We start from the raw sequence: 20,168 nt of genomic DNA, 5'->3' as shown, positions 1-20,168 counted from the left end.
CTTCTCAACTGCAATGACGTACCTGCCACTGACGGGATCAAATAAATAATCGGACGAGTCATTTGTTTCACGTCATATTAATAAACATTAAAAAATAAGCTTTTTCGCAGTTATAGGTCCTCTTTTTCTGCAAAAGTAACGGGTAACGGTACTGGTAACGCATTACGTGTTCTAAAAAGTAACAGTAACGCTAATGCGTTTCTTTCTTCGGTAACGGTTCAAGCCCTGTATATGATTATATAATATTTAATGTAACCCTCTTTCGCGTCAATAAATAACCGTACGCAAGACCTGAACGAGGAGCGGACATCGATCAAAAAGGCCCTTGGTATGTTAGCCCTGTTTTCCTTCATGGATGCAATCAAGCAAGATTTTGTTGAATGGACACATCGCTCTTATTAGATTCCATATATTCCAAACAAAATATTCCATTAGATTAAGATCCGGATTGCAAAATGCTCTTACCAACAAAGAAAAAGCAATTTTTCTTCAGTTTTCTCCTACCAAAATTACAATATCTGAAACTATCATCTTTTTTTTTTTTTTTTACTATTTTGACACAATTTCCAACTGGTTTCGGTCATAAACAGGGTACTAAAATATTTCAAAACTCCATCATATCGTAAGAACATGATTTGCAACCAAATCATGTTGTTGTTTTTTATCATCATTTTATGCCATAAGCATTTGATACAGTTCAACCAGTCAAAATTTTAGGCATTTTCCTTCAGCCTTTTGACAAAACGCCTTTTTTGCTGTTGTGAGCCCATGGTCTGATGAGTTGGGTCCCGAGGGGTACTACATCGCGTGCTTAGGAAATGCAGCTAATAAAACTTTTTTGACATAAAATGTGTCCCTGGGCTACTCAAACGAGACCCGCTGGTCATTCTAGTTCTACAACAAAGACACTTTTCTTTTAGTTGGACAACATCCATGTCAGTCGAAATGTTATCAAGAGGGAGTGGGTTTTTTCAAATTAAAAAAAATCACCCAATAGTAGGCTTTCAGGGTCTAAATGAAGTGATAAAAAAAAAGTGATCTCGATTGCATTTTCTCGCCTCAATCGTGCACAGGAATGAAGGCTTTTCTGCTTGGCAGTATTGTAGGTTTAGCTAAAGGAAGATCAAGGAACAGACTGAGAAGGAAAGTTAAGGCCGCTTTCGTACTGACCAAGCTGAGAACACTTCAGGACCTTGGTTGGCACCATGACATTGATTTATAAACATGGTTGCTACGCAACTTGGATTGGTCACCTTAGAAGCTGGTTTCAACCGTGTGTAGACACTCACTCGAATGGGGTTTGGAACACAGTGGGAACGGATAGAGGAACATCAGGTTGAGAGCGTTGTGAAACCACAATGGAGATACTCTTTGGCAAATAAAAGTAAGAAGAGAATTGATTTTTCCGTGCTGATGCTCCTTCCAGATAGTTTGTCCTTCGAGTTTGTCGTTGGGAATTCCAATAGTGAGTGATTAAGCCAATTTGTCTCTCGTCGCTTGTAGGGAAATAACCTAACCCAATATTTACCCCTGGACATCACCACGATGAAACGATACTCATTGATGTTTAGAGTGCTTGTAGCCTTTACCAGCCTTTTTGCGGTCCTAGGGCAACAAAGGCCCATAAATATCGATGGTCAGTGGTCGCCATGGTCGACTATAACCACACCATGCATGAGAGCCAACGTGCAAGGACAGATGATGCCAGTCACTTGTGGAGGGGGAACTCAGAGACGAATTCGATCCTGCACTAATCCAAGACCACAGGTAAAAATGCATACCATTACAGTTTCTGGCACAGTCTTTATTCAATCTCCGAGTGAAATCGACTTTCCGAACTATCAAAGCAAGCTGAGACAACTTGAGCACGCTTAGCGAGTGTTTTCAATTTCGGTGATTCTTTGATACAAGATTCTTTGACGATCTCAACAGAAATTGTTCTGATCTCAACCTCACCTATCGAGTCTGGCAAGGTCTCTTGACTTTCAAGTGCCAATACTTTTAAGACTCAAAGTTGATTGCCACTTGGGCAGAGTTTAGAAAGGTATATCGAAAATCGATTGGAACAATTTTAGGGCTTGAGACCGAAGCCATGTGTTGGAACGGCGGAAGAGCAAATCCCGTGCAATGTTCAACCGTGCAACATGCAATGGTCACCGTGGTCAGGTTGTTCCGCTAAATGTGGGCGTGGCAATCGGCGGCGGTACACTTTGTGTGCGGCAGAGGCCGAGGGAAACCTCACGGACTGTAAGGCTTTGGGATTAAAGAACCAAGCTTTTGAGCATATCGAGGAATGCAACACGTGGGTTAATGACCGAGCTGTTTGTCCCAGGTAAAAGTGTCTCTTATAAAAACAACTGAGATACAGCATTAACCTTGTTTCATTCTACTTCACCTCTTTTTCGAATTTCAGCCCTTGCGAAGGGTATAATTGCATGGAATTTGCTAATTGCGTGGATATCTCTGACAATGATGATCCTAAAGTGGATTGCGTTTGCCAACTGGGCCGAATCATGAACGACAAAGATGACGCGTGTATCGTTCCTCCTCCCACCACTCCCACTCCACGACCGAATCCGACCCTACCAGCTGCAGTGAAAACTGCCACGACTGCTGTGACCCGAACTGCATCAACGCTTCTAATCATCTTCACGGGCATCACCTTGTTCCTATTCGCCAGTCTCAGGATATATGACGATGGTCGAGTCATTCAGATGAACATGGAGATCGCGCTAATTCTGGCGCATATCATGTTGCTGATTCCTCCCCTGCATGATTACCCGGACATTTGCAAAGTGATATCGATCTTGCTACACTTCTTCTTCACGGCCTGCTTCATGTTCATGTTCTTAGAATCCCTACACACCTATTCCTTGGTGGCTTTCGTGGTCAAAAAGTCAGGGCTTTTCTCACGCGGTCAGAATTTCTTCATTGGATGGGGTGTGGCTTTGGGAGTGATATTGTTGTCTCTCGGGTTCCATGTCGGCGACTACGGTGGAGAATACCATTGCTGGCTACGGATGAATACGGGACTTATGATGACTCAAATCATTCCAATTGTGATCCTCGTCATACTCACCTTCACCATGATTGAGGCGGCCGGAGCTGCCGAATACAGACGATTGCCGGGCATGGATCAACAACAATTGGTTTCAGCGAAGATCATGCAACGCACAAACCTGATCATTATGCCCTTGGTGTTTGTGAGCTACATCGTGGGCGTAATCGCGGAATATGAGCAAAACGTGGCCATGTACGGAACTTTCACCATTATTAACGGAGTCTTGGGTGGATGCATTTTCTTTTTCCATTCCACCGGAAACGAGCAGGTCCGGGAAAAGTTGACCAAAGGATACAATCTGATTTTCAAGAAAGAATAGTAGTGTAGAAGAGTGGTACGAGAAGAGAGGCTACAAAGAAAAACAAATGCTATCCCGGTAAAAAGTATGAGCCCACAACCGGACGTATGACCAACATGCTTCTGCAAAATGAGCAGAGGAGACTCAACCAGTTTATCCATTTATTTGAAAAGATGAAAATTGACTAGAAAGGACTATTCATTTGAAGCGTTGATTTGAAGGACTTATTTTAAAGGTTTGATGATGGTCACCCCTTCTCGCATTGTCAAAACAATTTGCTCCACGCGTTCGTCGTTCTTAACGTGCTGGTTAAATTCGTGAAGCTTTTGGCTACGAGCATCATCGGAGTCATACAATAAGGAACACAGAGAATTGTCCGCCAAAATAAAGCCATTCTCCGACAACAAACCACTCATAGCCAGATTGTAGTAATTGATGTAATTTTCCTTATCAGCATCCAAAAAAATGACGTCAAACGTGTCACCGTTGGCCAACATTTTCTCCATTGAACTGAGCGCAGAGCCGCGAACCAATTGGATCTTGTGTCCCACCGGAGAAGTCTTAAAAGAAGCCTCGGCCACATCGGCAATTTTATCATCAAACTCCAGCGTAACCACGTGTCCGTTGTCTGAAGTGCCTTCGGCCATAGCCATGGCACTCATCCCAGTGAAGGTTCCCACATCCAAGCAAGTCCTGGCCTTGGCTAGGCTAACTTGCATCTTTAAGAATTGACTCTCCAGTGTCCCCACCATACACGGAGCGAATAGGCCTTGTTCCATCGTCTTTTGAGCAATTTCTTGCACATTCTTAGACGGGACCGAAGTCATATCCATGGCATATTGTTCCGCTCCTTCGTGGAACAACGACACGTGCTCGAATAGAGGGGGAGAGGGCACATCCTTAGCCTTAGAGAAAGTCACATTGAATTTCCATTCCGAGTTGCGGGATGTTTGGACCTCCTTGATCCATTCGGAGTAACTCAAAGTCGTGGAGGACATGGGGAATCAGCTGTACAGACTGGAGCTCACTAAGAACCGAAATGATCACGTACTTTCGCTCCAAGTGAATTGTCCCACATGGGCAATTACGAAACAAGCCTCTTGTCTAAGAGGAAGCTGCTAGCTATTCATCGATCCACCATGTGAGAAGCAAACGTACTAACCGACAGTGGTGGGCATTGAAGTTAATTGTTTCAGACCTAAAACGCATAAATAATAGAAATATCAATTTCTATGGACAAGTGGAAGAAAGGCAAAATGATCCAGTTTGAGCTAAGTTTTAAAAAACATCAATTATCATCACTGCTCAGGAAGTTGCCTTACAAAAGCGGGTGCGAACCCTTTTAGAAGTCACGAATGGACAACCCATTGGGATGACAGGGAAATCATCATGACTAGTGCCGATCCTCACAAACTAAGGAAAATACCATCATAGCTTAAGGATGAAAATCACCAAGCTAATAATGCAGGTGAAATTTGTAAGCACCCCTAGCCAAATTGTTAGCATCGAGTGCGTGAACTGAGGAACCTATCCGTTGGGAAACATCAAGGATTAAACGCCCCCTATTAAAACATGCTGGAATTGAGCAAAGCTACAAAACACTTATCAATAGGGAGAGGAAAAACATTGCATTTCGGTGTCGAGAGGAAAGAGGAAATGTGAGAGGGTAGATTTTTTGCTCTTCAAAGTGATCAAATCGCTATGGTTTTTGGTGACCGTCTTACATTTCCTCTCAATGCCAAAACACAATGTTTTTATCATCATTACGTCACCAGAAATTGATTTGATACGGTGTGGCAAAGTTATGATGAGATGAGACATATTTAGATATACTTCGCTCTGTTACTGCAATTTAATCCTTGGATTTCTCTGATGAATATTTTCTCAAAATGGTTCAACATTCAACAGATATTTTTTTACTGAGCGCTTCATACATAAAAAATATTGTTAGAGAGCTTATTTTTGTAGTTGAGTAGTCAATGAGGCAGAGCGACCGAGGTGAGCGACCAGGGTAAGAATATTTTTGTCAAATATTGTGGGTTCAAATCCTGTTGTTGAAAGCTAATCTTAATTTCCAGCACCACAAGTCGGGAAATGTGCCTCTAATCCTGATTGTTTTGTTTGTACAAGCAGGGTCATCTATCTGTTTACTGGTAGGAGAACCTGTTATAAAAGTGTCACTTGCATATGCTCTAGAGGGCTCAGTTTGCGCTAAATACTATCACAAGATAAAACATAATGAGCTTGGAATTACAAACTAAGTTAAACAAATGAGTTTAAAAAGAAAAAGAAAAAAATTCCCAAAAGAGTAGGCACATAGGGTGCGAGGTAAGCAGCGTTACACTTTCAATAAAAATCTAAGGATTGATCCAGACTATAAGATAGTCAACCAACCGCATTGAAACGCGGGATTTGGATAGATTGGTAGGGACATCATACAATCTATTCAGTTTAACTTCCATTTGCGTTTTAATCACTTTTGCAATGCAAGGTCGGAATTGGCCAACAACTTCAAAGTCTTTGAAAGTGCAACTCCGTATGCCTCGCGCCCAGTAGATTTGTTTTTCTTGCCTTTAAAAAGTGACTTGGAGAGAGATTTGAGTCGTCAATTTCTCCAAGTCAGTGGCGCTGTTTTAAAATTAGCGAAAATGGGGCAATACTTTCATAGTTTCGTTCCACATTTAGAAAAGCCCTCTTTCCTGGCCTTTTTCATTTCTTGAGAGTACATTTATGTCGATGGGCATTTGGTAATCTATACCTTTCCTTTGAAATTATCACAATGAAGTGTTGAATTTCAGCTTGATCGGATTGGCACAAATCTACCTTTTCTGTTGACAACTTTTTGGGTTTGAGCTGATAGACACACCAATTACGACCAAAACAATGTACACACCGAGTAGACCCCTTTGAACCCTTTGCCTCTAATGTAGTACTGAGCAACCATTTATTGCACTTTTATTCAACAGTTCTCGTAGTCGTGGCATTGGGTACTTCAAGCACTCCATCAACGTACCTCGTCTCGACTAAAAACCCAAGGAGGGTCAACATTTGTTCTCAAGGGTATAATACGACCCAATGTATACACTAGACTTTATCTTACGATAGCAAAGATCCTTAAGAACCCCCATCATATAGGAGCCCCACTCAAACAGAACCCTTCACTCCGATCACGAAGTCAATATTCTCAAGTGTCTCATAATCCTTGGGATTCATCTCCAAAGTCTGTTGCTCTGTTGTTTTGACTCCCTTTATCATTGATGGGTCCTTTACATCCCTTAAGCTGGCTTGGGTTCAATAATATGGTAATTTATGCAAATATTGAACGGATTAATGGAGAGATCCATTTGTGTTTTTGTCTCACCCAACTTTTCTGCGTCGCACCACCATCTCTGAAATGCCAATGAAGATGATGACAGGAACTCGTAATTCATAAATCATATCCTTGCCTGGCCAGTTGAAATGCCACTCGATCTATCAGGGGGACCACATGAGCTCAGCCTTGGGCAATAAGCTGCTGGCAAGCTCAAGAGGGGCAGTAATCCAATAAATCCCCCTTGATCTTCACCCATCGCAAATCCCTCCAATTTTTTTCCGGTCGTTTTGCACTCTTTCCAATGAACATGAAATTCGAGGATACGAGAAGCGCATCGTGCATACAAGTGAGAACATTACTGAGGTGAATCGTGAAGTTGTAAAAGTCCTTTCGTGTTACATAAACCGCGAAACAACGACAACAGCAAGTGCATTTCTTCAGGAAATTAGAAAATCACCAATGCATGAATGCACCCGACAACTCAAGAGCGAATCTGGAACTTGATCAACTTCCATGATGGATTTCCTCGCCCAGAAGAAGTTCACTTTTTAGTATATCAGCCAACGGCCAACCTTTGAGCTATTCCATCGAAATCTAGTCATTTTTTGGTGTTTGAATCGAGATGCTGCTTGCTCTCGAGTTCCAATAAATACAGCAGCGTGCGACCGGCAAACATGCTCAGCTCTACAGAGCCTGTCTTTTGTCAAGTAAATTCAAGTCCCAAAAAACTGGAAGCACATTCATTCATCGGGCCCGTCGACGTGACCGGAGAGCCAATAGTTCTGATACGAAGTTGAGCTTTTTCCCTCATCCAAAGGTGGTTCGTATAGCAGACAACTCAGGCTTGGCAGTCCGATCAACCTTGTCTGCTTCTCAATCCCTAACAATCAGTTGATCTTGGGAGTCGAAGACTTTTCGCCAAATCTCCATAGAAAGTGGTAGGACATGTTCCAAACTCGGAGAGACCCTGGGCGACACAGCTAGACTAAGACGCAAAGCTGAGACATCGTGCAAAAAATTGGAAACAAGGATTGACTCGGCTAAGACATATTTCCTTTACCATAAGATGGAAGATGGAACTACTCATTTCACAAGAAATCTGCTAACCCGTTCCTGTCATTAGGCTTACCAAGGGGGAGGGAAGACTATTGTGAGCCTCCTCCTTTACCTCTTCGTTCGTTCAGGGCACATTCATTTTACGGCCAAATAAAAAAAGAGAGATGAGGACATCACCATATAATCCCAAGAACTTCTTAACATAGCTTTGCTTTAGGAGAGTCACTTTCGAACTGAATGGGCCCTCAGAGTAACGGATATTTTCAATTCTCGACGGTCACGACCAATGACTAGACTGAATCTCATGTGCTTCTTGAAGGCGATTTTTATCGTCGAATCGCCGGGAACTCAGCCAGGCTCATCGGAAAGAGAGAAAATAACTCTGTAGAGTTCTCACGATCTTTGAAGAACATGAATGTGGACTTCCGTAAGCTTTCAACTACTTGGGTCGTAAAAAGATTACTCCTTGGTATACGTATATCCTAGGAGCTACCGAACCAAATCATTTAATCAATCAGTGAGAAAAGAATTAAAACCCCGCAAGGTTTTTCAACCTTTGTGAGCAATGTCTAAGCCAAGTCAGGCAAAAATATTTCACATCAAATATTTGGCCATACATGTTATGGGAAGAGGAAGACAATCCGTAACCGTTCCATATCGAAGGAGCAATGTGCCAAGCCTAAGGTTGTGTCAAGAAATTGATACTAGCGATATGATGTTGCAACAAGCGTGCTTGAACGATGAACATGGGATAGCGTCGAGGTAACTGTCTGGTACAACAACGGCTATGGCTTTGATTCTAGTATGACTCGTTGGGCGTCTTTCCTTTGACAAAACACTACACCAACTCGATTTACTTTCAAATGTACATATAGAGGCGGAGCGAGCGGGTATCCAATAACTTATCCTTCATGCGCAAAATTGGATTTGCGTCCCTACGTATGGCCTTAGATCCAAAACTCCTGGCCACAGGAGGAGCGATGCTTCTTGTCCAACTCACTGACCAATGGTTCTCGTCACTGTCAAAAGCTGCTCCGACTGCTTGCCGACTTCTAGCTCACTCATCCCTCTGGTTGACTCTGATACGAAGAGCCCGCATGACCAACTCGGGAGTCAACCTTGCTTCATCTCATCAGCTTGATTTGTCGGCATCCAACAAAAGGAATGGTCACATATTATCTTTCATGTTCTCTATCCTCTCTCTGAATACAAGTACAGAGACTTGGTCAGGGAGACCAAACGGATATTCTTATCCCTGACATATGCATGTGAACATGCGAGTATTATGGTGTCTATTTGATACAGTATCTGCACTGATATCTGAGAAGATTTGAACTTTATGCTAGAAATGAAACGAAGGTTCTTCTCGACCGAAGACAAGTTATTCAGAGAGTATTTTAGCACGAAGTGAAGCATAAATTATTCAAACCTTATAGTATTTGGTAGTATAGATTGTAAATGTGTGTATTGTAAATGCTAGGCTTCCGTTATTAATGTTAGTCTACACCTTCAGACCAAAAGAAATGGAAAATATCTTTTCATTGCTAATTGATAATAATTTACCAAATTGAATGAACCCCAAAAAATCATTGTGAAAATGATTAGGATTTGAACAATTGAATATTGAAAAATTAATTGATTGTGAACAAAAGCATGGTTAAAGTTTAAGTGACTGAAATTGAGATTGAGAGTTAACTTCGACAACCTAAGGTGTTACAACAATACAAGAAAATGCAAAGCGAATACCTTTTGCGGACTTCCCTATTTTTACTGGGCCGGGGAATGGGATCCCCAGCAGTTCAAGACCATGAACGTATTCATTTTACTTCATTCATATTCATTTATCATCTGATCCACCAACGAATTAAAGTTGGCAGATTTGGCTAGCCCTGGACCATGAAGGTGATCATAAAAATGTCCAAATTTAACTTAAGGAAATTGAGATATGGTTTATTAAACCGCTACTTAGTTACAAGGGATTTAGTGACCTGGTTATATATTAATTTAATTTTCCATAGATTCCATATCGATTTTCAATATAGAAAATGAAAGGAGGGAGGAGACGAGATGTGATGGTGGTTGGCGGGGTTTCGTAGAGTCGAATCTCCTCCCCAACCTTTCCCCAAAAAAACTTTTAGACGCTAACCACACCCACAGATGGAGAACTCAAAACTGATACCGGACCGGACATGACTCTGCCTGATGGAATTTGGAAATGGACGATGTGATGGCTGCCTTCGCTGGGCGGGCGGGGATCACCCCTCCGACCCTTACACCCCAAACAAAAAAAAAGATTTTTCTTTTTCTTGCATGGTCTCAAAATAGCTCAAAATGCTATATAATGTCATTTAAAACACACAAAAAAATGTAATTTTTTGAAAATATGTCTTACAATCATCATTAGTACTCTTCGTTATTCATTCACTTGAATTTTGAAGACAAAATACAAAACAGGCAATCTTATTGATTTTCTTCTCTTGAGGACTTTGAACAAACTGATTAAAAACTACATCTTTGAGGCTTCATGGATTTTCATGAAATTTGCAGTGATTGCTTAGGTAAGTGTCCTGTCGATGGTTATTATATAAAATTTTCAAAAATTTACCTTTTAAGAGAATTTTACATAAGGTTACATAATGTTTTGAGTTATTTTGAGATCAAGCAAAAAAATGAAAAATATCACTTTACTTTAATGATACTCAATATCGATATCAATTCCTTGGGTGGGAGAAATAGAAGTAATATATATCCGAGGCGTTTTGGGGTTAAAAAACGATGAAAAATGGACCCTTAATTCCAATGTATCTCAGCAATGGTTGAATAGATGACATCATCATTTACAATTATGTGCTACCTAAATGTGCTCCCAATTTCATTGCATAAGTTTATGAAAATGTTAGTTTTCATAATGTTTTTAGGCAAGCACATTTTTTAGGTGGGCTAAAGTTGCTCCTTCTCATTTTCTGAGCTAGATAAATGCCAAGATGGATCCGGGTATTCCTCTGGAAACTTAATGGGGCTTTTTGAACACCGTGCTTGGATATAGTTCAATGTGAGACGCCATAAAATGGTTTGACATTGCTACCCTTGAAAGAGATTTGGACCCTTTCAAGCCGCCCGCCAAAACGTGTCGTCCAACTACCCCGTGAAGGATATTGTTATAGCTTGAATCTTCTTCAGAGCTGTTGTACACATATGCACACTTTCTTGGTTGAGCCCGTCATCGGGATAAGTTTCGTAAACTATCACAAAATTATAGGAAGTATGTCAGAGAAACACAAAAACGGACAATTTTGTTAGAGCACCTTGATGTTGCAGACTTAACCTGGGAATGTGATCCCCAGCACTTAGACCTCGAATTATTAGGCAAACTTATTCAAAAGATCAGAACGCATAAAGCTCGAGTTTTTGAACAACAAACGAAGTTGTTGTAAAAGTGACCCTTCTTAATATTTCGCAATATTATCAGCAATACTACATTTGATGGTAGTATTCAAGAAAAAATGTTCAATAATTTTAGCTCAATCTTTCAAAAATTGTCTTTCCGTCTATAGCTTGTGCACGTAAAAAAAGAAACCTCCTGAAAAAATGTTAGGAAATAACTTGGAAACAAGCCATGGAATATGTCGTTCTCAAAAGTGAAAGACAATACCGCTCTCTAATGATTGAAAGTGTCTTCAAACGCTCAAAGAATGACAATATTTCTACTGGCTATGTCTTTCAAACAAAATATGGATATAATATTTATTCACTTGCATTAAGTTCAACTTTGCCAATAGGTAAGCCCCAAAGTTGTGGGCAACAACACCTTTCGATATGGTAGTACTTTGTTTTATTACTCAAGAACTTTTCCCCAAATCCTAAAATGGGAAAAAGTTTTTTCTTTGCTCGCCGCCAGACGTGCCTGAGCGATTGTTGGAGCTAACCCAAAGGGCATCTTCCAAGTGGATTTGAAGGGAAACATTCCACCGCATAGAACGACGCAATGCATCGAAGAATGGATGAGCAAACTTTTAACTCCTTTCGTTCGCGTCGTTCAAATCAATGCTCTCAATGCAGAAATTGAATCCGTTTCACAACACTCGCGAATGGTCCGAAAAAAGATCTGGTAGTGATGCAAATTGTGAATCATCAAGAGAACCGGTCCCAGCATCTCTTTGGTGGCTAACAGATGGTTTATGTAAGCGCGAGTATGCTTTCGACAAGAATAGCAAGTGCATGATTGATGTATCGGGGAAAAGTCGTCCTTGAATTGTGGATCTTTCAGGTCCAAAAAATCCACCTTCTTGTCCAACGAAGCATGACAGCCATTATCAGGCGATGTCACCGGCTTCAACGTGTTGGGAAATATCAATCCATGACCCGCCTCCGTTTCGTGGAATACATAACTCGATTCAAACATGTCGATGCCAATCTCAATCAGGTCAAGCGTCATTTTCGGGGAGCATGAGCCTTGATAGAGGCGGGGTTTCGAATCTGGCAAAGCCTTTAGAATGCTTTGAAGCAGAGGTTGAGCGTCTGACCAGATGAGATCACCCGAAGTAACGCCATTGGTGTGAAAACCATCGATGAGAAACCCATCCACGGGTCGCTGAACAGTCTCTTTGGCCGAGAAGGCTCGGCATTGCGCGTCGTAACCACCCTCAATAGCGCCAAAAATGAGCGAATCCGACAACCGGGGTTCCGATGCTTTCATAAGGAGACATCGGTCTAAGAAATCGAGCGATTTGGACACGGCCTTGCCCTTGCGTTTATTTGAGGCCCCCACCGGCGTTTCACTGTCACACAAGGCCACAAACGCGGACGGCTGAGCCGCAATCACGCCTCGCATGTACATTTCAGGGGTCACGGAGGTTTTGTTCCCATTGTGCCAGAGAGCCACAGATTTTTGGGTATGAAATCCCGGTCGATCGGGGACAGAGGGGTCCAAGGGCGTCATGAGGGAAAATTGGTGGGGCAGTCCCAGGAAACTGGTCAGACCTGCATTAATCAAACGGGCGAAACATGAACGTCAATCACTGATTCAAGGAGCCATTAAATGTCATGAATAAAACATGAATATTTTTTTAAATAAGGGCCAGACCATTGAAACGCGGAATAGCACACATTGCCTATCTGCTACTGCCTAAAACTGTTTCTGGTGAGTCGGGTTGAAACATGTTCGCGAAAATACAGTCAACTCATCCCGGTAATCAGTTCTTTCTGTGGGCCCCAAAACCTTTAGCCGTTAAGGCAAGAATCAAAGTGGCACTCCCAGCTTTGGACCTTGTTTTTGTTAACGGTTATCGGTTTTAAGCCCACAAAAAGAACTGATCACCTGTTATCTACCATTTACCTAAAGGGATCTGAACCCTGGTCAGATATGAAGGCAATCCCGGACATGAGCCAGGATGGAAGGATGGATAGATGCAAGGGTGGATGAAGGGTAATAATAACAACCCATGGGTGTCACTCTCAAACTGCCATTACCTTTTTGGTATTTTTCCAACACCTCGGTTTGTTGGACAATGGGAGCGGCCGGAGCCAGAAACGCTGGTTCAATCTCCATGTAAGCCAGGGTCTCTTTGGTTAGATGCGGCACGGCCCCGCCCTTCAAGCTGGTCAACAGTAGGGGTGTGGTCCATGATTGGCCATAAGGTCCTGGGAGCAAATGCGTGCGACGACTCATCCTGGACCACCTATGAATGGATGGCTCTCTCGGTCAGTTTTCAGAAGCCAGCTAGACAAACAGCCAACTTGATGTTGCCTCTGCACCAAAACACAAATTCAATCTCACGTGGCTTTTTCCTAGGGCCCTTTATCTGACGGGGTGACCCCATACATTGGGCTCAAAAGAGCCAAATTCACGAACGGAGGTTCTATTTACGTCTTTGAATGCTTTGTATTCGCGTTTAATGGGCCGCCTATGAGCTATTAGTGTGAACGAGTTAAAAGCTAGAGGCTCCTTGTTAGAGCTGGTGGAAACCAGGGGAAATTGATGGATGAACTTGGACTAATCCAATTTTTTGGCATAAATATCCAACGTCGGTCGAGAAAGGTTTTAAAAGAGTGGAAATTAGCCAAAAATTTCCCAAACGACTTTCAGAAGGGCTAAAAATCCAAAAAGAGCCCAGTCGAAGCTGTTAAGCCCTTGATTTCTAATTCAAGGGAAAAAAGAGCCATTTGACCGCACTAAATCAGGGTGACATAGATCATGCATGGCCAACTTTGATTTGAGTCAAAGCGGAACGCCCGCCATGACCAGTTTTTGCCGTCTGGTTGAATCTAGGCCCCTAACAACTTATTCGTTCAAGAAAGAGGTTTACCGACTGTAGCATTGAAAATTGGGCACCTGGAAACTTAATGTCATCCGTATTATCCTTTATCATGAGTCATGACATGTTCATGGTCATCAATGAGCTGTAGGCGCCCAAGAACCGTCATCATCATAATTAATGAATTTTAAGCCTACGACTATATCTCTAAGCCGTTTTCTAAACGCTCTGGCTTTTGGGTAAGTCCTGTTTCCTTCAATGGGTTGTGATGATTCAAGTGTTTGGCCCCTGCAAGATGCCTCCGCCCAATGAAAAGAACAACAAAAAAATAAAATTAGGAACATTAAAACTTGTACCAATAGGACATGTCAAGTGAAGGAAATTCAAGGAAAAATGTGGTCCGGTACCTTGATTTTGGGCCTTTTGGGGAGGAAGAACTAAGACAACATCACAGTCAACTGTCCGCTCATTAAGTTTTCAACAATCGAGTGATTTTCAGTGATCTGTGTTACAAAACCCAACAATGATTGGACATGATTGGTGCTAATCGGTGAACCTACTATCCCACTGGTTCAATACCACAATGCGATTTGCTTAGACAAGCATGTAAAATAAAATAAATGTCAAAATTTAATGCATGAAAAGTGCGGTTTGGCTGGGCATGTTGTCTTTGATTTTACTCCATTCAATAACGTCAGTCGTTGATGAACACGTTCACTTGACAAGCCCTGTATGTTCACCCTTCATATTTTAAAGTCAGGGTGCCGTATGAAAATACAGCAAAAATGCAAATTTTTACAAAGTATTTCCTAAATTGACTCAAATGCTTTTTTAGCAAATGCTTGAACTTTCTCCCATCCTCGGTTTCAGGTTCTATCAGAATAAATGTTTCGGCCAAAAAGGCAGCTTTATTTTTCGACATCCAGTCATGAGGGACTCAACGGATCATTTCAAAATACTGACATGAATACATAGTTAAAATTCGTTATTCGTTGATCAGGTAGTTAGGCGTGATGACAACCACGAAGGGTTATAGGTATGTAAGTAGTATTAGTATTGGGGCAAGTCCGGACTTTAGTCCTAGTGCACTGAAGTCTTTTACAAAAGTTTGGAGAAATGAGATAGACTCGTCAGGAAAAAGTCATTCAGTTTTTCCTAGAATTTAGCAAGACGAGTATTTTTGCAAGACCTAACCATAGGAAAAGACTCGAGTCTGGACCGGCAATGTTGCCATTTTGGCTGTTTATTTCGTCTTAACATAGCTCGAGAGATAATTGGACCTACACACCGGATTTTGGACAGCACATAACATTAATATTATATGAAGAAATCTATTATGTTTTTAACCTAACCTGACCTAACCTTAGTTGACCTAACCTAACCTAACCTATCCTAACCTAACCTGACCTAACCTAACCTTTCAGTTGCCAGGACCTGGGGCGCATGGGCAGCGGCGCAATCCTGCGGCAACTCGGTTGCAACAGCCTGGGGGCGGTAAGGCAGTGGTCAAGGAGCAACACGCTTTTCCAAAATGGCAACACTGACGTCATTTCTTGATGTCAGCTGACGCAGAATCTCGGTTAACTGTCATTCGGGTATAAATTAAGGACCATATTTCTTGCCAAGGAGCTTTGTTGTTGTTGACGTCTCGAACTTATTTTTATCGTTTTTTGTAGTACCGAGGTTTCGTTATTCATTAAAGGGGTCTGGCGTTCGTAAATCACTTGAACTTATTTGTGAGTTGTCCCAAGGTTAGGGATTTGAGAAACTCCATCACAGGCAACTCTCCAAAGGCACAAAATTAGATGAATTTGATTGAATTGCAAGGACCATGAGCTGCTGGAACTAAAACTTTGACTTCTTATATGTGGATTGAGTATGTCACATCTTTTTAAATCAATCAAATATCTTTTGTTTGAGTAGAGAGCTTCCTTTTAAGTTTGATGTGAGATCCTTGCTCAGTACAGTTGATCAACAAATGGAATTTGTCTTAAATTAAAACCAAGCTGGATGGAAGTATTATGTTGGTGATTCTAAATCTATAAAGAAGCAAAACAAAACAAATAAGGTAATTGGAGAGTGAAATAACAGAAAAGAGAAGCTTAATGAAGTCACTTCAGAAAATGGATGTATCAATGCCAAGATCAATGCCAAGTGAAAATGAAGGTAGTGTGAGAGATAACAATAATTTCCGCTATGTTAAACATTACATAGATATCTTGGTCCTGATTGGAGTACAGCATTCCCGACTTTGCCCTACATACCATTTACTTTGCTTTAGTGTAATTGGACACTAGTTGACATTGCTAGAAAACCTTGAAGTATTATTGAAATCGGATGTCTACAATATAAAGTACAGTTCTTCTTTCACCGTTTGAGTTAGAGTGTTCTTATTTCTTTCCACTTAATAGATTAAGACATTTTATCAAATCTGAAGTGCTGAGATGCAAGCTAAGATATGGAAGCCAAACATTTACGCCATAAGGATATTTTGTAACAACTTGTACATTTTAAAGTTTTTATCATAGAATAAAAAGTACAACTAAGAATACACCTGGATAAGAAAGTTTGAATGCTTGAGAAACATTTAGAATCATGTATTTTGGGCAAGTATTGACCTATATTACAGCTATATTACACCAACGCAACCTCCGGTCAGAAAAAACCCAAGCAATTATGAGTTAGAGTTGACGTCAAGACCAACAAACGAAAGAAATGAGTGAAAACGGGCAAGAAGACTGACAAACAATTGATATTTGATATACTACACCCACTGAAAGAGTGACTTAAGCCCGGCCCACGCGTCGAGGGCAACATCTCGGGTGAGGACCCCAAGATGCAATTCAGTGCGGATTTCGATCCGTCCGCCGGAGGCTCGGCCAGCCGGCCCTTGAAGAATCCGGGGGTGACTTTCTTCCATTTGGCCTTCCGCTCGTTGGCCTTGTTCACCTACATGTTTGGCCAGTACTTTTCGTCCTCGTTCATCGGGATCTTTGTGTTCGTGGTGTTGTTGCTCTCACTGGATTTCTGGACCGTCAAAAATGTGACTGGACGCATCTTGGTGAGGAGGGAAGCAGGCAGGAAGGCAGGCAGGAAGGCAGGCAGAAAGGCAGGCAGGGGCGGAACCCGTGGGAAGAATTTGACAGAATTCTAACAGAATCTAAGGAAAAATTTAGCTAACTAATCCAACATCAAGTATGATTTCGGCAAGTTTTCAATATGTGGCAAATTAGTGTAAGGTCTGGAAATGTGGTTCTTTATATCTGTACTACGGATTCTCAAGAAACGCATTTACTTTATCCGATAGTTTTCATTTTCCTGGTCAATTTTCTTGACCCTCAATCGGCTTAGAACCACGTCCATGTATGAAATAGCTTTCATCCAATGTGAAGGATATGATCATGAGCAATAAGTTTTTCGTAGGTGGGCTTGCGTTGGTGGAACTACATCGACGATGACGGTCAATCCCGTTGGATGTTTGAGGCTCGCAATGGCGACTCTCAGTTCTATCTGTCCAAGACGGAAATCAGCATCTTCTGGAGCGCCCTAATTGCCGCCCCCGTGTTGTGGGTGATATTCTTACTGTTCGCCTTCTTCCGCTTCAACTTCCAATGGTTGATCCTGGTGATCATTGGTCTTTGCTTGAGCCTCTCCAACCTCTTGGGATACTTGCGTTGTCGCATGGGCCGCACCGACAATGTGGCATCGACCATGTCCGGCATGGCTAATGCGTACATGCGCAATCAGGTCGTGGGCAACATCACGGGGCTGTTCTCCGGTAGCAGTCGACCCGCTGGGGCCCCAACCGCCAATATGGGGGCGGATCCACACAACATCATATGAACGCGGCTGATCTTCGTGGGAGAGGCGTGGCGGAGAGTCTTCGTCTGTGATAAGAGGTTTTACTTGTGTTGAGCGTTGGTCTTTGTGGGTAGGTGTGTATTTATGTGTTTGATCATGTTTTACCTCACTAGCTCTCAATTAAATGACAAGTGGAAAGTTCTTAATATTTTCATTCACTACGGGCATTATTATGGATCATCGCATTTGACTGAGTAATAAGTTAGTTCGGTTGGGTGAACATTTCTTCGCCCACGCTTTTTTGCAAGAGACCACATAATTCTTCGTCTTTCAGGCAAGCATTTAAAAACTCCTCTTTGGAAACTTTCATGTCCCCATCCTGGTCCATGACTCGAAATACCTCGATACCTTTGCGGTTGTAATCCATGTTCAATTGGCCCAGAATGTCATAGGTTTGTTTAACACATTTGATCACTTCTTGACAGGACAATGATCCCGATTGATCTTGATCCAACACGTCAAAAATCCGCTTCATTTTTTCCTCTCGGGGTGCATTTGTGAAGATTGAACAAGCAAACACAAACTCCCTGCAAATTAGACAAATGTTGAACATCATGGCTGAAGTTTAATAGTCAATAACCCAAAATGTTCAAATGCATTACATGACATGCACATTATGGCTGCTTATACAGAGCAATTCTCACGAAAATTCTCTCTCAAACTCACCTGAAAGAAATCGTACCATCGTGATCTTGGTCGCAGGCTTGGAATACCCGTTGAGCGATTGGATTGGGATCCACGACACTAAATGTGTATGACAATTTATGATCATAAACGGTATAACCTCACTTGTGACCAACTCATTGACTTACTTGGGGAAGGTTTTCTTAAACTCTTGTAAGAACTCCTTTTGCGTCAGCTTCTTGTTTTTAGAATAGCGTGCAAAAATCTTCTCCAATTGGAATTTGCTCAAGTCCGTGTGGGATTCCAGATAGGCGATATCATGGGCATACTTGTTGGCGGAGGAGGAGGAGGCCTTCTTGGATTTCCCTTGACTTTGTCCCATGATGATTCTTGAGTGTGTAAATTTTTTATCAACTAGTACCTGTAGTTTTGTTTGTTCGTTGCGGCACAGATAAGTCTTCCATTCTATCTATAAGTCGTGAGATAAGGCAGAAACAAGGACTGAGCAAGTGCAATAATACTTACTCACTATCGACTCATTGATGCTTTCCTGTATGAACGTACGGTCCTGCACGATCCTCTTGCGCCTTTATCGGTTTGTCCTTGAAATTGCTGCTCATTGAATTCAAATCCCCGGCTTGTTTGTGTACTCGTACTCAATCTCGATCATTTCTTTGTATTGAATGAGTAAGATAGGATTTATCTGGGTCTTTTATTCGATGATAAATTTCTCAGGCACCGGGTTACTTGTTCACGAGACGGGTATCAAACATGCAAAAGATATAACAAACTTTGTTTAGGGCACATCTTCCTCTGTAAATTGTTTAACCGGTCGCGTATAGGTCTGGTAAAGATCGACCCAATAGTATATATTGAATATTATAAAGCCCATGAGAAGCAGAGCAGCTCCCCAAAGCTCCATCCGCAATAAGACGGCGTCGGTTCGGATGGCTTTTTCTTGTTTGGTTAGAGTCGATTTGTTGGGTTTTTCTTTAAACAGCGGAATCCTAGGTATCTAAAAAGTATGTCATTCAAAATAAAGGCGTAGCGATTGTAAGCCAATTAAACCCGATATAATTTCCTTACTTTTTGCCAATAGTATCTGTACACAATTTCAATGGTGAATTCGAAGAGAGCGAGGAATCCAAAAGTGATGCACGCCACAAACCAAACATCCAATTTGGTTGAGTACGAAATGGGCGGTGTTTTACTGGTGAGTGCTCCGAACATGGTGGCTGTGGTCAGCAAGGACGTCATCCCCATTCCCACACGACCTGATCAAAAAGATAGTACAAAATGATTTACAGTACCGCTCCACCAATCCTGGTGATTGATCCATGTTTTGTGCTCTTAGAAGAACTTCGTTCCGCTCAAGGGAACGAAACGTACAAGCAAGCTTTATAAGTTATAACAATTGAGCAAGATGTTTTAAAAAGAGTAAATTTGATTTACGTGACACTGCGTGATTGGTTGGCATCTCACCAGGCACATGATTCAACGGAACAAACATGGAGAACCACGAGAGAGTCACAAAGAGCAGTGAGGGTAGATAAGTCCGCAGAAGATGGTACGAGATATTTCTCTTGAGCACTAGACGTAATCTCACACCGGGATATTCACCTGAAATATACGGTTTCTTACATCGAGGCCCAAGATTGATGATTCTATATCGATGTCATATTTTTAGTACTTTTGGTGTAC

The 20,168-nt window shown here is 41.8% G+C and overlaps 5 protein-coding genes across 7 annotated transcripts; 2 read left to right on the top strand and 3 right to left on the bottom strand.

Annotated features, from left to right (window-relative positions):
- The first annotated feature begins 1,232 nt into the window (after positions 1-1,232).
- Positions 1,233-3,553, top strand: LOC131881398 (adhesion G-protein coupled receptor G6-like). Its single transcript, XM_059228243.1, has 4 exons — positions 1,233-1,384; positions 1,504-1,767; positions 2,076-2,332; positions 2,414-3,553. Exons 2-4 carry the CDS (start codon positions 1,546-1,548, stop codon positions 3,378-3,380), a joined length of 1,446 nt encoding a protein of 481 aa, XP_059084226.1. The 5' UTR covers positions 1,233-1,384; positions 1,504-1,545; the 3' UTR covers positions 3,381-3,553.
- Positions 3,504-4,475, bottom strand: LOC131881401 (O-methyltransferase MdmC-like). Its single transcript, XM_059228246.1, has one exon. The coding sequence runs from the start codon at positions 4,355-4,357 to the stop codon at positions 3,584-3,586; it is 774 nt and encodes a 257-aa protein (XP_059084229.1). The 5' UTR covers positions 4,358-4,475; the 3' UTR covers positions 3,504-3,583.
- A 6,983-nt stretch (positions 4,476-11,458) lies between these two features.
- On the bottom strand, positions 11,459-13,690 carry LOC131881400 (queuine tRNA-ribosyltransferase accessory subunit 2-like). Its single transcript, XM_059228245.1, has 2 exons — positions 13,198-13,690; positions 11,459-12,708 (listed from the first exon to the last, which is right to left on the bottom strand). The coding sequence occupies exons 1-2, from the start codon at positions 13,394-13,396 to the stop codon at positions 11,765-11,767; spliced, it is 1,143 nt and encodes a 380-aa protein (XP_059084228.1). The 5' UTR covers positions 13,397-13,690; the 3' UTR covers positions 11,459-11,764.
- A 2,968-nt stretch (positions 13,691-16,658) lies between these two features.
- LOC131881402 (uncharacterized Golgi apparatus membrane protein-like protein CG5021) lies at positions 16,659-17,984 on the top strand. The gene is made up of 2 exons (XM_059228247.1): positions 16,659-17,043; positions 17,406-17,984. Exons 1-2 carry the CDS (start codon positions 16,819-16,821, stop codon positions 17,823-17,825), a joined length of 645 nt encoding a protein of 214 aa, XP_059084230.1. The 5' UTR covers positions 16,659-16,818; the 3' UTR covers positions 17,826-17,984.
- Positions 17,978-20,121, bottom strand: LOC131881404 (calcium-binding protein M-like). Of its 3 annotated transcripts, XM_059228252.1 has the most exons (6): positions 19,950-20,121; positions 19,554-19,741; positions 18,993-19,482; positions 18,656-18,932; positions 18,510-18,587; positions 17,978-18,370 (listed from the first exon to the last, which is right to left on the bottom strand). In XM_059228252.1, the coding sequence occupies exons 4-6, from the start codon at positions 18,847-18,849 to the stop codon at positions 18,046-18,048; spliced, it is 597 nt and encodes a 198-aa protein (XP_059084235.1). In that variant the 5' UTR covers positions 18,850-18,932; positions 18,993-19,482; positions 19,554-19,741; positions 19,950-20,121; the 3' UTR covers positions 17,978-18,045. The 3 variants fall into 3 exon arrangements, with proteins under 3 accessions (XP_059084235.1, XP_059084234.1, XP_059084233.1); XM_059228251.1 differs by having other exon boundaries at positions 18,656-19,482; positions 19,920-20,121; XM_059228250.1 differs by having other exon boundaries at positions 18,656-19,482.
- Positions 20,122-20,168: the final 47 nt, after the last annotated feature.

Source organism: Tigriopus californicus, chromosome 5 (assembly GCF_007210705.1).
Source record: "Tigriopus californicus strain San Diego chromosome 5, Tcal_SD_v2.1, whole genome shotgun sequence".
In the NCBI taxonomy this organism is placed as follows: Eukaryota; Metazoa; Arthropoda; class Copepoda; order Harpacticoida; family Harpacticidae; genus Tigriopus; species Tigriopus californicus.
The sequence above is the reverse complement of the archived record's forward strand: the minus strand, read 5'-3'. Positions and strand labels throughout refer to the sequence as shown.